This window comes from Filicampus tigris, chromosome 8, assembly GCF_054856515.1.
Source record: "Filicampus tigris isolate MCC_2025a chromosome 8, RoL_Ftig_1.0, whole genome shotgun sequence".
Taxonomy (NCBI): Eukaryota; Metazoa; Chordata; class Actinopteri; order Syngnathiformes; family Syngnathidae; genus Filicampus; species Filicampus tigris.
The window spans coordinates 7,661,230-7,678,761 of NC_141224.1; the positions used below are offsets into that span (position 1 = coordinate 7,661,230).

At 41.7% G+C, this 17,532-nt stretch overlaps 1 protein-coding gene across 5 annotated transcripts in view; it reads right to left on the reverse strand.

Annotated features, from left to right (window-relative positions):
- The window catches only part of mef2d (myocyte enhancer factor 2d), a 79,550-nt gene that overhangs the window by 30,058 nt on the left and 31,960 nt on the right, over positions 1–17,532 (reverse strand). For all 5 annotated transcript variants that reach the window (XM_086037795.1, XM_086037791.1, XM_086037790.1 and 2 more), the window contains exons 2-3: positions 9,788–10,072; positions 2,506–2,709 (exon numbers count right to left, since the gene is read on the reverse strand). In XM_086037795.1, coding sequence (XP_085893921.1) covers positions 2,506–2,709; positions 9,788–9,841 — 258 coding nt within the window. In that variant the 5' untranslated portion in view covers positions 9,842–10,072. The remainder of the gene's footprint in view (positions 1–2,505; positions 2,710–9,787; positions 10,073–17,532) is intronic.

Here is a 17,532-nt window from a genome sequence, read left to right on the forward strand (position 1 = left end):
CTTTCTTTTTATGAAACATTTTGCATTCTTGCCTTATCTGTCGTGTATTGTTAGTCTCTATATAGTTAGTTCCACATATGTTGCTGTCTTGTATTGTTTGCACAGAAAAAAGAATAAATGATTGATCTCACTGTTTTTTTACATGTCACTGTATAAATAATGAAGTCTTAATTACAATTTCCAGGATGTCAGACGGGGCAGAACTAGTTTCCAAATCCAGTTGAGCAGCATCCCCGGAACCTCCGATTCTCCGTAAAACAACGCAGAGTGACATTTCAAAGAGGCGTCACGTGAGGACAGGACAGGAGTACTAACTGAGGATTAACCGACCGCGGCCAGACGACTAACACCCGCTTAACGAGGAGGTGGGCATCTGGAGAGGGACAACCGAGGACAAAGTCACTGAACGCATCGCTGGTGTGTGTGCGGGTGTGTGCGCCCGCGTGAGTGTGCGCGTGTGAGGTGGGGGGTTGCGGCGGCATAGCGTAACGTAGCATAGCTTAACACTGGGGAGGGATGCTCCCGTGTAAAGGATGCACACAAACACACAAGCGAGACGCACACCAGGCTTGAATATTGTATGAGACGCTCTCTGGGGCCACGAGGAGCGTGCAAAACACACACACAACCCGCACACACGCACAAATGAACACAAGCATAAAGGGGAAGAAAGAGACAGGGCGACACATACGCACACTGGAAAAAACAAACACACACACACACATATATGCACACAAACAGGACCAGTGGAGCTTGAGCTGATGTGGCCCGGAGCTGCCCAACGCCCTGCGACACACACACACACACACACACGCACACACACACCCACACACACACACATTTAAGAGCCATCTGCAGCTGCAGCTACAGAAAGCTTTACTGCTGACACTCTGAGACAGAAAGATGGAAAAGAGGTAGATAGAATAAGGAAAAAAAGTGAATCCAGATTTCACTCACTGACCTAATTAACCATCTATCAAATCAATTAACGGATCAATAAGATGTTGGAGTAGACACCTTAGTTGTCCCCAATTGAGACATTTTTGGACAACCGTACATCTCTGATTGGGTACAGTACATGTCATATGCAACATTTTTTGCCCCGCCTCACTCTCTGACATCAGGGGGTTGGCCTGTTTTATTGCTGCTTCTCCACTTCCAAGCCCCTCCTCTCTGCAGGCTGTTGCTGTGGAGGATTTCTGCATCGACTGTCCGGGACAGGTCCTGAGGAGAACTTTCAAGATTTTCGTTGCCTTCGTTGTTGAGTTATGTGCACTGTGTGCCGGTGAAGCCATTCGAGACTCTTTTGTGATTAAGTGCTATATAAAAATATATATATATATATTGACTTCAGCAATGCCCTGCTTATTCGTGGCTCGCTATCGGCAAATTCACTTCAATTTTGTTGTGAACCTGTCCTTCTTGCTGAAAAACGTGACTATTCTAGGCTTGTGCGAGCGTCTGGGAGTGAGTTGTAGCCAACAGCAGCTCCTTACAAGTGTTTTCATGTTATATCTGTGTGTTTGGTCAGTTTGTCCTGCTCAATAAGTGGCCGAGAGTGCATCAACGACTGCGGCTATAATTGCCCACGTGGGAGTGCTTCACATTACCTTGGATAAATAAAGATGCGTGAATCTAAATCCAAATCCATGGCTCCATTCTTTTCATTGCATTCAGGCGGCAGCATATGTGAATCTCGCTCGTAGCTGAACATTTTGGCTCACACTTTTGCTAAAACACCGTACAGACAAACCGACAATCGGGTGGAAATTGAGCATTGTCCATCCCTTGCTGATCAAAGTCTGCAAAGGTCCTAATTATGGGATGTCTCTGAAGATGATCCCGCAGGTGTGAGGTGTGTTAGGAGTATTTTTTTTTCCTCCCTGATCTACTTGGAAAACCGACAATCGTGACAGTTACATTGCCATATAATCATAACATTTTTCTACCATTTCATTCCAAAGAAAAACATACAAATAAAAAATAAAATCCTCACAGATACACGTGAACATCTTCCCAGACGACACGTCTTTTTCCTTTAATTTCCAACACACACAAAAGAAAAAATGAAAGTCAGCTTTTCCTTAGCTGGTTTGACTGCATCTGAACCATAATTGCCCATGACGTAGAAACAGGACAATAAAAGCAATTATGCCATTAGTCACATAATGATCAAACAGCAACGAAAAAACCTGCAACATTGTGTCTTAAAGGAAGTTAAAATCTCTTCTGTAGAAGAAGTCAAAGTTACGGCCTTCTGAACCACAAAACCTTGTGAAAAAGCCAAACAAAAAGCATTAAGCTGCCAAAAAAGGATTGTGATTGTGTAGACATGCCAGAGGCCGTAAGAGAAGTGATACTCATATCCAAACCTTGTGCATGTGTAATGACAATTACATTTCCTTCGTTCATCAAAGAGCCACAAATATTTTTTTTTCAGTTTCAAAGGTCTATTTGACAAGACTGTGATATTCCCCAAAAAAATCAAACGTCTCGACACATTACCTCGATAATATCGGCGTTGGTTCGGCTCTCGTGCGGCTCGTTGTACTCGGTGTACTTGAGCAGCACCTTGTCCATGTCGGTGCTGGCGTACTGGAAGAGCTTGTTCGAGTGGTTGAAGATGATGAGGGCGATCTCGCAGTCGCACAGCACGCTCAGTTCGTATGCCTTCTTCATCAGGCCAAACTTTCTCTTGGTGAAGGTCACCTGTACGGCGGAAGGATTACATGATGCAAGTTGAGAGGTGCGCTGAGCTTTATAGTTCATCTACACAAGATATTCAGACAGTTTAAACCAAAATGGCAGACTTCCAATATGTTTTCAACCTTGACTTCTTGAGACTTTTTTGTGGGTCGATTCATGATCAACTCGCCTACTAGATTTCATTATGTTAAGTTCAACCAGCTTTGGGGGCTGAATTTTCAAAAATTAAAGAGTTTGACAGTTGAGAAAGCATAGATTTATCTGGGTCCCCCCCCCGCCCTCCATTTTAAGTTAAAGTAGACATCTTTTTATGTCTTAGTTGGGATGGCTTCTGAGAATTTTTGCGCTTCTGCCCATGATAGATATTCTGGACAAATTTCATGTTCCTAAGTGAAGATGGCTTCAGGGGCTGCATTTTCAAAACATTCTGCAAGGCGCTACCAAGATCGAAATGCTTCATAATCTATCGTGGTCCAGCTATCTACTATACATGCTTCAAGTCTGGTAAAAAAAAAATCTGGAAGACAAGTTTGCTTTGAAGAACAAGTGGAAAAATGGGCAAAAGTGACCCTAAATTGTCTGCTTTGAATGAAAACCAGCCAATATCTTTCTTTTCAGGCATGGCTTCTGGAATATTTTTTGGGGGGGTTCTAATCATGATAGACATTTCCATGAAATGTTGCGAAGTTTACCCGGTTTCAGGGGCAGAATTTTCCAGAAATTCTAGTGGCGATACAGAGAGAATTTGGGCCAATCACTCACACGACTGCTACCAAATGTTAAATGTTGGCTATCGGTACAGCAGCGGCAACTCTAGAAACCCCGTATGACAGGCCACCCAGGACTCAGGACTCAATATTACAAATGTGGGCCAAAGCGACTGATTGACAGGCTGTAAGCTTTATCTACATGCGCTCAGTCAGGATTGCAGATCAACCTGACAGGTCTTGTTTACTCTCGATTTAACGGGAAGTACAATTTCAACACTTTTAATCACACTTCTGCTGTTTCCATTACGCCATTCATTGCATCAGATTGCATTAAAGGGAGGCTGTTTTTAGGCAACAGACTTGAGGACCGGCTGGCCAAACATGCTTCTCGTCTGCTGTCACGTTGACTATCCTAGTCACTTTCACACTCTGCCATGCTCTTTTCCATGCCCGCCCTCTTTCTCTAACATCTCTTTCTCACACTTGTGCTCATAGCACACACACACACACACACATTTGTGAGAGTGCTCAGAACTTGACTGTGGGTGATATATGCGAGTGTGGGGTGGGGTGCCGGTTTGGTTGAAAAATATTTCAGTCAATCAACAGAAGAATGCATATTTGGACAAAACAGCAAAAAATGAATGATTTCTGCAGTTCCGCTGGTTTTCACACCAAGTATTCTAATCGGTTGTGGGGTCCCGCAAGGCTCCGTTTTAAGCCTCTTTCTCATCCAGAAACAGAAGCTCTGTTCTATAATGACTAGAGGTGGGGACCAAAATCCGGTGCCATTCTTTTGAACCAGTTCTCATACATGATCCGATAATTACCTGTTCAAATAACGGCACAGATTTTAGTTACTTGTTTCGGTGTCACTTAACAATTTGCAATTTGATTGGCTTACTGTATCTAACCAAAGTGACTGCACCACTCACATTTATTTTTTGTAAATTACATTAAAAAAATCTCTTCACTAAAGAAATGTCACTTTGTCCGTATGTAAAGTAGTCAGTGTACAGCTTATATAAAAGTGTTTACTGTGGCCTCGAATGAATTTAACAGCCACTAATATCCAAATGCTTTGCAACAACATCATCCTACATCCTGATGTGAAAATGTTGAAATTGGAGCCTAAGCGTCAACATTTTGTGTGACATACAATCTATATGTAAAGCAAAAATATTTTTTTTCAAAAACACCAAATTTAAAACACTTGCTTTCCATTCACAACTGAGACAGACCTCGCAACATTACTGAGTCACATGATACTTGGGCGGGAAAAAAACTGGCTCCAGTTTTAAGATTTTTAAGCATAACCATTGGACTGTGCAGATCATTAGAGGTTAAAATAATAAACTAATATTTAGTTGTTTTAGCACTATTTCACCGAATTGTTTCACATCTGTGTTGAACTTTTGCTATTCTGTTATTTTGTCGAATAACATTAAAACTACGGGACTCACATTTAGTTGGTATTAGCATTGTTCCTGAGAACTGCTACACTTCTGTGTTAAATTAGGTAAACAACTTGGGGTAAATGTTTTTCCAGATGAGGACCATTGAAGTGTATATGGTCATTACAGCATTAAAATCAGTTTTGGACGAATCAGCTGTCATGATTGCTATTCTGTCCATTCTCAATATTGTTCATCAAAAGGGGTGTTTGTGTGTGTGCGCACACATGCATGCACAAATTTACTTTCGGATGAGTTTCAGGTGAGGTTAAGTTAAGATGACTCTTGAGGAAATGAGCACGTCAACATGTCAGTGTGTTTGTGTGTGTGATATGTAGATGGGCATAGAGATAAAGATGAGAGCTGGGGGGAGTGGAGGAAAGTGGAGGTGGGTGAGATGATCGCGGCACCGTGTGATGAGGTGGGAAACGGGTTGGGTGAGGGTGAGGGGGGGGGCGGCGACGCAGAGGGGGAAGTGGTTGCCCGTGGATACGACCCCGATATAATTTGATTTGTGGCAGCAGGAAGCGACGAGAGAACGAGGGCGAAAGGGGAGGAGGAGGAGGAGTGGGAAGGAGGCATGACAGATGCTGCAACATGTCAGAGCAGCGCAGGGATGGAAGGATGACAGAGGAGAAGGACGAACGAGAAAGAAGGACCTCACACCGAGTTGCTTCTGTCCTCGATTCCTTTATCTTATCCTCTCGTCTCTGTCTTTACTCGCCTCCTTGCCATCATAAAATGCAATCATTTGCTATAATCGCACAGAGAGGAAGGTCGTTTGGAGAGCGGAAAAACAGCTGACGGACGCCACAAGTTAGTGGACTTCATCCAAAACGGACATAAATCAGTTCAGAGAAACAGTGCTCATGAAAATTTAATATTTCTATTATATTTATGGTAGAACGATAGCATATGGCCCAGTGTTCCTAGGCTGGAATAGCTGGTTCATAATATGCACCAGAACTTGGAGAACTTCATGCAACACAGATGCAAAGCAAAGCAGGTCATCCGTCCACCCAACTATCTATCCATCTATCTCTCTCCCCTTTCCTTTTATTTTAGCTAAGTAGGGTACTTTGCTTCTCTCAGGTTCGATCCAGGACAAACTAGTTGGACGTAAGGTGAAGATCAGGTAACCAATGGCAACGGAAGAAAGCAAAGAGGATGGAGTGTTTTTTTTTTCATGTGTGTGCGCATGCACGTGTCTTGGCAGGGTTCTGCTCGCATGGCAGATGGATGAGGAAAACCACCACTGAGCGTCGCCGCAGACACTCGTCGTTTTCCCGTAGCCAACGGCTCGCCAACGTTTGTTAACTCGCGAACACCAACAACACGCTCACAGACTCCATAGCAACTGGCGTGGATGAAATGATGAATTGAATGGGCTGAGTCATTTTGTGTTTTGTTTTTGTAAAGCTTCCTGATTTTTTTTTGGGGGGGGGACACAAACTTCCTAAATAACTTTGGTGATTGTTATTTGTGATGTGCATGCAATGACCATAATGACCACAATGACCAACATTCACATATTAGCATCAAACCATTTGTCGATTTCAAATTGATAGGAGTGAGATACAATTTTTAGGACAAGCTGTTTTTTGAGGGCCCACAGGAAATGGATAATATGACAAGGACGCTTTTGGGTATGGCATCTTGAGACTTTTTTGTGGGACTACTCATGTTAGACCCGTCTCCCAAATTTCATGTTGCTAAATGAAAACAGGCTTTGGGGGCTTTATGTTCAAAAAGAATTCAACAATGCACTAGTGAGAGTCCTCAAACTTAACCGCCTATGAAAACATTTCACAATTTAGGGTTGTCCATCTGTCCGTATACATACCGTACTTGAAATTTGACAGTAATCTGACAAAATTTCTCGGGAACATTTGTATGGATGCCCTGGAATGGCCAAAATTACCAGTAATTGGCTGCTGCAAACCAAAATGTCGCAAAAAATTCCAAGTCAATTTTGTTGGGGTCAGAGACTTTGTACCAAAAGATGTCAGGTTTGCAAAGTAAGGAAATTGCATGTGGCCAGTGCACTGCTTTAAAGCATTTGTCTTTCCAAAATGTCAATAGTGGCTGAAAAAAAAAAAAAAAAACTAAAACCCAGCAATGCTTCACAGTGTGAGTAATGCTTGAAAGGAGAAGAGAAAGAAGAAGAAGAAGAAATGTGCAATCGGAGATACTGTCACGCTTCCAGCCAGGCCCACACTCGCACTGGCTGTTTGTTTTGTGGAGCTGATGGAAACATCTCCCCAATCAACATGTGGGAGGGTGACGGGCGCTCATGTTCTCCGACATCAATTTGATTTTTTTTTTTCATCGGCATCACTCTTCATTAAGCTTCAAAACAAGATTTTTTTTTTTTAACCGACACCAGCAGATAGACGGGTGTCCTTTTAGAGAATGTCTTGATTAGGCCTTATTTCAAGGTATCGGGTACTCATGAAGGATGACGATACTAGTTGGTGCTACAATGCAGATCTTTGGCACATTAGAGAATCATCATGCGCGTCAGAAAGACAGAAAGGTCTTTGTTCACAATTATCTGTCATTGTGTTCATTTACATTTTTATGTATCATAAGTACTAGCGGTATCCATACTCTATCGGTTTGGTATCAGTATGGTTTCACAACAATCTCTCTGGATGTTCTGTACTCCTATTTCTACACCAGCCTTACCGCTAACAGCAAAAAAATGTCTACGACGTAGACATATACTCTTTGTCCTCACCAATGAACAAGCACAAAGTAATATTACTGTGGATTACTGAGATATTTATCTGTATAAATCTGTATTATACTGTCCCTAGGTGGCCGAGGTGAGTACACCAGAAGGAGCGGCACAATATCCATTGTAAATTGCAACAATTTACTTCTTCACAAAGTGAAAAATGATCCCTGCCAAGGTTCAATGTACAGATTTTTTACAGTTTTTTTTGTTGTTGTTTTTTTTTTTGAAATCAAATTATATTTTTATATCAAATTATAATTCGGGACTACACTGTGTTTTCTTAGATAATGATGCAATGTATTTTTCCCCAACTATATTTAAATTTTCTATTTAAAGGAAGCAACCTTCAATTTATTCCTGGATTTTTGCAATCCTCTGACTCACCCAGGATCAATCAATCAATCCGGTGAGTTCGTCAAACTATCGACTAACCGCTGGACACCTGGTATGAGCTCTGGATCCATTAACCAGACCGCAAATAGCTCCAATTGCATCTGAACCAGAATCCTTGGTGGCCTGCGGGCGTCATTTGCGCGCCTTTATGGAAATACAACCTGCTGAGATTGATGAGGAAGAAATAAAAAGCGGAGGATAATTTTCCCCCAAAAAGCCGGCGGCCTGCCTTTTTATTTTATTTACTTTCTTCTTCTCCTCCGCCGCCGTCTTGTTGGTCCCCGACTGTGGGCTGCTGGAGGTGGCCATGTCAAATCCATTACTCAATGTGCTCAATAGAGCGAAGCCCATTTAGCAGGCGACTCGTTTTCGATGGATCATTTAGCCTTTCATCCTGGATGACAATGTGCGACTGATGTAACCACGCTCTAAGGACAATTTTGTTGTTGTAGAATACATTCTCTCTCTTTATTTCCACTAGTTGGGAGAAACCCCATGACGGTCTACCGTGTAATATGAGCCTCCTAAAAATCGCGCTTTGATGTCGTGTTGTGCTGATACTGCTGAGAGAACACTGAAGTGTTGTTCAAGCTACACGGGATGCCACAACAATGCACACTCCTGTGGGAAATTTATATTCTATTCCTATTATTTAGCCTTTTTGGAATTGCTTTGGTCCGTCTTTGTTATCATTCCAAGGCCTAATAAATCCTTATTTTGAGGGCTTTCCCAAAAAGTGGCTAGGTGGCATCACGCAAATGGTTTAGAAAATTCAGCTGCAAAAATGATTCGTACTTAGTGACATGAAATTTGGTAAGTAGGTCCATCATGAGTAGACCCACAAAACTGGCAGGGACTGGGACTCGACTGGCAGTGCAGGAGTGGAACTGATTTTCAGCCCTGAAGTTTAATGGCTCACACCAGCTCACTTCAGTTCGCAATGGCACACTCTCATGCTCATAAAACTCTCTGTAACTACATTGTTTATCATACCATCCGCGGTGGGGGTTCCATGATATAAAATGCACACATAATCCAGAACGTTGGTCAACACACTCATAATACAAGCAGGATCAAGTCGAAGTAAAAAGTAATATTTTGCTGAGCTTAATTTATTAGATAGTGACATTTTATCTACCAGCCCATTTTGCTTTGATGTACTGTATCTCATCACGTACTAGCGAACAGCCAATCAGAGTGATCAATTGTCACCAACAGCTGATACAATTTTGCATTCTGCGGTTGATGGCCCATCAAAATATCTTTTCTAAGGACGGTGTCCTTTCAAATTTGCATTTAAATCAATTGTAAATGTAATCTTTCAAAATGTAGTTAATATAAAAATATGGCAAAGTATCAAGGGATCTTTGCGGCCCAACGGTGCCTCCTGGTAGCCCACTGGGAATTTTCACGGGGCTCCAGATGGACCACTCCGGTCCTGGGGACCAGGCTTGCCCGCGACTAGCAGACATTTGTGTAACTGATGGCCATTATACATGCGTTGAAAAAACAAAACAAAACTTAACTCCAAATATCATTGGGGAAAAAAATGGGGGTTGGCTCAAATGGGGGATGGGGCAAAAAATAAATATAGAAAGAAATAGAAATTAAAAATATTGAGAAAAAAAAATGAATTAGTCGAACATGTGGTTGCCAAACTTTTCTGTCATCTAATTATTTTGAGGTATCGTTTCAGCCCTGGGTTCAATTTTAACAACCATGTGCAAAAGGGAGTAGCCCAGTAAGACCACCTGAGAAGGTTCAACTGTCCAAATAGCGCTAACCTGTCTGTTGCGCTCATCGGTGATCCTCTGAATCTGAATCTTTTTCCTCCCCATGTTGATGTCGTTGCGGCGGAGGTGGGGAGCGGGGGGTGTTCAGGTGACGGCTGAATTTTCTACCACTTCCTGCTCGTACGTTTAAACACTTTCTGCCGGACGTGGGAGCCGCGTATTCAATGAAGACGACGGAGAAAGAACAGAGGACGAGCGAGCCTTCAGATCATGGTCCTCATTCCCAGGGCGGCTCATCCACACTGTGCCCTCGCCTTCACCTCAGCTGGCCGGCTCCTGGAAAACAACACATGGGTGTTCATCACATAGGCAGGGATGGGGGGGGGGGGCTCGGTTTGCAGACCGTGACCCACTTTAGCCACTACAAACACCGTCTTTGCTTCGTCCCAGCCGATAAACAAGAGAATAAATGAGGCAGCCATCAAATCAGCCGCACATGAAACAAGTCGAGCTGGAGGGTGGGGGGGCGTGGTAGTGGGTAGGGGGTGGGGGGTGTTGTTACATGTAGAGCAGGAAGCCCTCGGCGGCCCGGCGACCAGGGAGGCTGTGCTGTGTCAGCTTCATTAGAGGCATCACCGCCACATCACTGATCGGACGGTCGCCCACGGCAACCGGCTGCCCGGTCAGGGCCGCCTGGCACGCCGGCCAACGCAGAGATGACAGCGGCCGTGCAGGCTATTGTGTGTGTGTGTGTGTGTTTTTTAATTCTTCTGGTTTTTATCTGGTCAGTCTGTTATTGTTCCTGGAAAGAAACAATTTTGAATCATAAAGTGTACCGTTCATTTTTTTTTGTTCTGTTTCCATCTTGAATCAAACAATAAAAAAAAAATTTAAAAAATAAAAATCCTGAAAAGTATCATTTGAAGAATTCAGTTTCATCATTCTTCATTCAAAATATGGCTTGAATCTTGATCGATTGCAATTAGTTGAAAATACAACTTTATTCTGGTAAAATATGGCATATCTTTGGTTTGTCTTTTTTTCCTTCTTCTGTCTTATTGGCTCTTTAAATGTCTCCAGCTGGTATTTATTTTCTTGGAAAGACGTATTAAAAGTATGTTTTTTTTTGTTCTTCTGTTTTTATCGTGTATAGAAATATGACAAATGCAGTTAGTAAAACTGATTTCATAAATAAAGAGTTCTCCTTACAGAGAAAAACATTATTTAAATCCCAAAAAATACAAATTATTTTGTGATTAAAAATAATCTTTTTATCATTTTTCAAATTATATTTTGAGGAATATTACCATAATGAGGGTTATATTTTCTTTAAAAATTTAAGTCTTGTAAAAGACCTTTTACTGAAAAATAAAGTTTTGTTTTTTTATCTGAAAACATTTTTTTATACTGGAGCTATACAACTTAATTCTTGTTCAGTTGAAATTACAAATTTCTTCTAAAATAAAAAAAAATTACTTTAGTCTTATAATACGACTTTCTCAAAAGGTTACTTCGACCTCAATATTTTTGCTAAAAATAAAACTGAATTCTGATGCGCTTTTTATCTTGGAAAAACAAAAAATATTCAATTAAAAAAAAAAAAAACATGATGGGACATGGTAAAAATGTCAAATGTATGTGGAAAAAGTATTAGTCCAGCCTATGTCTAAATAAACGGCGCCTCCAGCCAAGCATGTATTTAGAAAAAGCTGTTGGCGGTTGTGGTCAGGAGAACATTCCTAAGTTCCAAAGGCGAAGAACGCGTGCAGTGTTGGTGCAAAGTCATGAATGAATGAGAAGGCAGCATGAGGCCGGAACCGAAGAGGGAAACTGGGGCTGCTTTTGGGCCCCGTTGCTACTATTTGCGGCTGCGTTACAAAAATAGCCGTTCATAAATAAAGACATATACGCAGGCACGCAGACGGTATGTACACACGAGCTGCGATGACGCCACGCCAACTCGCCAACATCGTTTGCATTCGCTGCCTACCTGCTGGCCCCCATTTCGAGTCTGTCATGCGGATGGAGGCCAAATTCAATGGCTACTACTGTACGTACACAAACAGATTAGAGCTATTTTTACCCAAGTGCAAATATAGGAATATGATTTCAATCTAAATTGAGAGCTGAAAATATTGACTCTAACTCATCAGTTCAAGTTGGCTGAATGACAACTGAAGAACTTCCACACCAGAGGAGGTCTGTCCGACACCTGGACTTCAGGAAAGTTAGCCATTTTCCCTGCACTCCATTGATGAAATCTCATAATACCACAACTTTTTTTTCTAATAAATATGAATTGTTTCTTCACAATTAAAACATTATTTAATTCTAATATTACAGTTTTGTTTCTGCTTTTACATTTTTAACCTTTATTTATATATTTATTTCCACAATGTGGAAATTTACAATTACTCTCTCAAAGAAATATCGCTATTCTTGTAATGCTACTTTTCTTCCTCCCCAAAAATCTGATTTAATTGTCATATTGTGATAAAGAAATTTGCCTAATCGTGTTATATTAAAAGTTTGTCCCTTTGAAATTAAACCTGACTTCAATGTTGTGGTTTTAAGACTTAAAAAAATAAATCGTACCGAATTGTCATATTACACACACACAAAAAAAAAGAACAATATAACCTTTCTATTTAAATAACATTTTCAATTTTTAACACATTCACTGCCAGACATTTTCAGACCCTCTTTTACCCTAACGTTTGGAAAATCTTTAAAAAAAATATCAATAAATTATTGGGATTGAATGGCTGGACTGTGAAAAGACAAGTAAATCCGTCAATGGCAGTGAATGAGTTAATAATTAATATTGACTTAAAAGAAATAAATTAAAATACTTCCAAAAAGATGCCCAATTTCATAATATTACAAGTTTTTACTTCTAAAAAAATAAGCTAAAGGGCTTTTTGGTAACTCTAGCACTTTCATCCAGGTGCTAGCCATGCCCACATGAGGCTCCAGATAGTAGTGGAGCTCTATCTGCTACTTAAGGTCTGAAGTCAGAGACACCTGGATGGCAAGATGGCTACACTGTATCAATCTTTCTCCACAAGAGCCACGCACACACACTGTGCTGAAAACCGTAATAACAATAGATATAATTTCAACAAAACTACAAACTGTTTGAAATCTTCTGTCACAGTTCTTCTTCTTTGTGCATGTTAAGAGTGGAAGCTTAACCATTGAATTGTCTATGAATTATGCGCCAACGGAGCGAGTGAGACGTTTTGGCGGTAATTGTTTTCCTGATGAGCAACCGGAGGCTAGAACATCTACAGCGGGGATGTTGAAACCATCGGCAAGATCTTTGTGAAATTCTGCACCTCTGCACTCGCCCCAAAAATAACCTAAACAGTTTGAACTCCTAAGAACAAATCACATAGGTGTTTTTTTTTTTCCTTGAAAAAAAAAACAATTCTGATTTTGTCTTGTAATATTAGGAATTTTGTTTCTCAAAAAATATACACATACTATATATATATATATATATATATATATATATATATATATATATATTATATAATTCCTAAAATATAAAATTCTCTTAATATTCCTGAAAAAAAATTACTGAAATCTTGTAATATCAAAACTTATTTATGAATTATTCACTGATGAGCGGGGAGGGAGGGAGGGAGGAACTTGCGGCGACTTGGTGCTAATTGTTTTCGTGATGAAGAACCGGAGGCTAGAACATCTACAGCGGGGATGTCGAAACCGTCTGCAACATCCTTGTGAAATTCCGTACTCGGAAAAATCCATTTTTATCTCCTCTTCAAATGGTCGCCTCCCTTTCCGCTGGCACAGATTTGATAAGAGTTCACAGGAGGATAATGAATTCTACCTGGATCACATCATTAGTGTGCTGCGGGTATTAAAAAAAAGGGAAAAAAATAGAAAGGAGTAGGTGTTCCTAATGTGCTGCATATTCTTTCCAATGGCACGCTCAATCCAAAAGATAACAGGGTAAGTGTGTGTGTCATTTTTACTGTCAGTTGCAGCCTTCGTTAGTTGAGCAGGAGTTCAGAGGCGGCTCACAGGGATTCTTTGCATTAGAACATCCTTTATCCACCTGATATGGTCAAGTCACAACCCATCACAGGTGACCTCTATAAGTTTACGCCAAGAGCCTTGAGTGGTGTCGTCTCAGAAACATAAACACTGATAATTAGCAAATCTGCGGTGGACCTAGATAGGAACCCAGGGGGACGCCTGGCGACATGAAAAGTGGGTTATCTCAGGAGAACGTGGACATTTTGTGAGCGGACATAAAAGCAGACTTGACGCGGTGGCGCTCTTGCGGAAATGAAGAATATCTGAGGTGCAGCTACTTTTGATGAAAACTACATTGTCCCTGTAGACGGACTGGGCAGAAGAAGCAGTGAGAAAAAAAACCTCCTCTGATTCCAGCTGGTTCAGTGGGAATGTTCTTTGCTTTCTTGATTTTTCAACATTTGAAGTTTTGTCTCGTGGACTTTTGACACCAAAAAGACAACAGCGCCAGATTATGATGCAGCTAAACAAGCGTAAATTAACTTCCAGACTACATTTTAGTTGTATTTTTTAAATAAGACATATGCAATTTGTTTCCACAATTAAAAAGACTGACTCTGTTCATAAAACAAGGCTTGGTTAGGATTGCACCAGCCTAAGTTGAACTGATGAAGGCTACTCGGATGAGAGGCAAAACGTCTTCTAAGACAAACAGAGCAGTCCAGTTTTGATCGAGTCAATGCTCTGAAAATGAAATTAACTACACGAATGAGAACATCCACGAGCATTGTAGTTCTCTTTAGTTTCTCACGGTGAAGTCAAGTAGTTGTTGATGTCATCAAGGCCCAGCTCTCTGGCCCTGTGATGATGAATATGAATTCTGATTGGGTCAAGAAACAACCACATTGCTAATACGTGTCAAGTTACATCAGCCAGCACCACTGATTCTGAAGGCCCTGGGTAGATCTGATTGACATGGCAACACAATGAGGCTTAAATCTGATTGGGCAAAAAGAAAAAATAATTCAACATTCACATGTACTGTGCTGGAAGCAGTTGGAGATGACTGCCCACCACTACTTGAATGTTACCATGAATGTGAAGATTTAGATTTTTTTTTGAAATGCTGAAAAGCAAAAGCTCTGGGAATCCGAGTGAATGATGCAGGCAGGGGGGGGGGGGCATGCTAGGTCGTTGCCTCGGAGCCGCCTGCCACACAGATTAGCGCTAAAAGAGCAGTTAGAGAATGTTGCATGGCGGCATCATTATCCCTGACATCTGTTGCTGCATTTCAAAGCTTCAATCTGCTCACTGTGGTGGATCTGAAGGGGCCGTGAGGGATTTCGGTGTGACTATAACATTTATTTGTAGCCTTCACCTGATGGACGAATGGGAGGCTGGAGGCCAAGTCACCCAGATCGGGCTGGACAGTCGAGGTCGGCTAATGGGTGACCTCACCACCGACGAGATGCCGCCGGCCTCCGCGTTCCATGTTGGTGTTATTCCCGGCGGCGAAAAATGCGTGACCATGTCACGCGGGAATCAAAGCACACAATCACAGCAGTTTGTTTGGGTCAGACGCGACTGATGTGGTGCAACGTCCAAGTGATGAAGGAAAAATTTCGAAGCAAAAAGTCTAGAATTGAAAGCTTGCCACTGTCCTGCATGGAACGGGATGAAATTGTCAAATCTGGATACAGTATTAACAATAATTACATTGACGTTTTACCGCGGTTTATCAGTAATAATGGATTCATTCCTACGCCAGAGATTCAAACTGACAATTGCTTTCACAACAGGGCTGAACAAGTGTCAGGTGTCAAACTTCACACCCCTGTCCCTTTTTTTCTTCTAGTCCCTTTCACACAGTTACTAATTCAGGAGAACATCTACCCCAGATGAGTCTTTCTGTGTCAGTATCTTTCACACAGAACAAAGACACGGGTAGAGAAGGCAGCATTTGACGGGCAATGTGAAAGGGTGCTAGATGCAATGCAAAAAAGCTACAAAGGACAGAATTTATTGTAAAGCACTGTTTGTAGGGTGCTTATACCCAGAAGTGGGCATTCCGTCAGTCCGTCACTGATGGATGCTCGTTTTGCTGACTAATGGCGGGAAACATGATGGACTAAGCACTGACGGAAGTGGGTCTTTGTCCGTCAGTATAATCGTCACTACCCGGGTCAAGTAGCGACACTGACGGACGCCCATTTCACTGACGACTGATGGAAACACGTCCCGTCCCGCCTGTCTCGTGTGCTTGTTCGCAAGGCTGAATACAGCAGGGTTGCCTCCAATGACTATATACGGAAACGTTTTGAGTTTCCTTTCCCGTCGGTGGCGGTATGCACCAAACAGCTGCAATCCGCCAATTAACTAAGAAGAAGAAGAGAGAGGAGAAAGAGTGCGGACGGGTACCCAGCCCTCTGACGATGACAGACCGGCAAAATGTGGCAAATTATCCACCTCTGCTTATTCCCATAATTTGAATGCTGTGTTATATTTTTAAAAATCCAAGATAATAATTTGCAAGTATTGAGTCCAAAATAAATACATATATTTTCCCCAATTTTGATTTGTATTTTATAGATTTTTGGATGTTTGTTTTAGAATAAGCAGTAACAGGTGTGTTTGGAGGTCTGTATTAAACAGGTTAAACTTAAAAACGTCATCTGTATGCAGAAGTTAAGTTTATGCTCCTGAGTCCTATGGTGGTTTATTGAAGACTTCCCACTCACTACGCTACCGACAAAGCGACATCGTGCCATCCATGCCACCTGCCAGTGCAAAACCACAAACTGGACTAACACGCTCACATTCAGGAAAGTTGCCAGCAAGACAATGACGCAAAGGAGTAGAAGTGTAGGCTTGGATGGAAAAAATACTTCTGTGTGGCAGTTTAGTTGATACTAAATATAGATATCTTCTTCCTACGCAACTTCGATGGAACATTCTTGATTCGCTGGTTCGGTTGTGGTTCTTATCTGGATCAATATTGTCAAACAAGACAAAACATGCAACACAATTTATCTCACCACCAGATGTAAACAACACTACTACTTACGAGCATTTGAGACATACGGACTTGCGTACTTCCACGTTGTGCCACAACCTGCTGAGTAGCGTGATTAAGCGTTTTTTTTTCCTTCTCAATATTCGCGGCAGGGCTCGTCCCAATTTCTGTATTAAAGCCAAAATTCCAAGCGTAATTTGGGCTCTAGCAGGTAACTACCAAGATGAAGACGGACTATTTTGCAACGTGGCTGACATGATACCCCTCAGCTGGTTGTCTAAGTGGACTGCTGACTGGCCTCCCTTGACCCGCTGTGCTTCACTTTGCAGCCTTGAGGCTGTTGTGCCAGCACCAGCTGCGGGGTATTTACAGTGTGATGCCTCAGGTCTAGAGTTGCCAAAAGAACTCACACTCTGGATCTGGCAAAATAAGAAGTACTCAATCACCTGCTATACTTAAAAAAGTAAAGACTCTGAAAAGTAAAAAAGTAAAAAACTAGCTAGAATTGGTGCAACTTTTATGCTATCAAAACATGTTTCCATAGCTTTGCAAACATGACTGAGTAACAAAAAAAATGCTAAACGGCGGATGGCTGCAGGAAGTACACTGGCCATTTGGGAAAATTCACAAATTTTCCAGAAATTCACGATGGTTATGCCGCCCCTGCTTCCAACCACTACTCGCGTCCCCAGGCAACTAGGAGAAATGGTGAACTAACCGCAGTTGCTCGGTGTCCATCTTTGCTGTGTCAACAAAGCTGATTTAGTTGTGGGAGCAC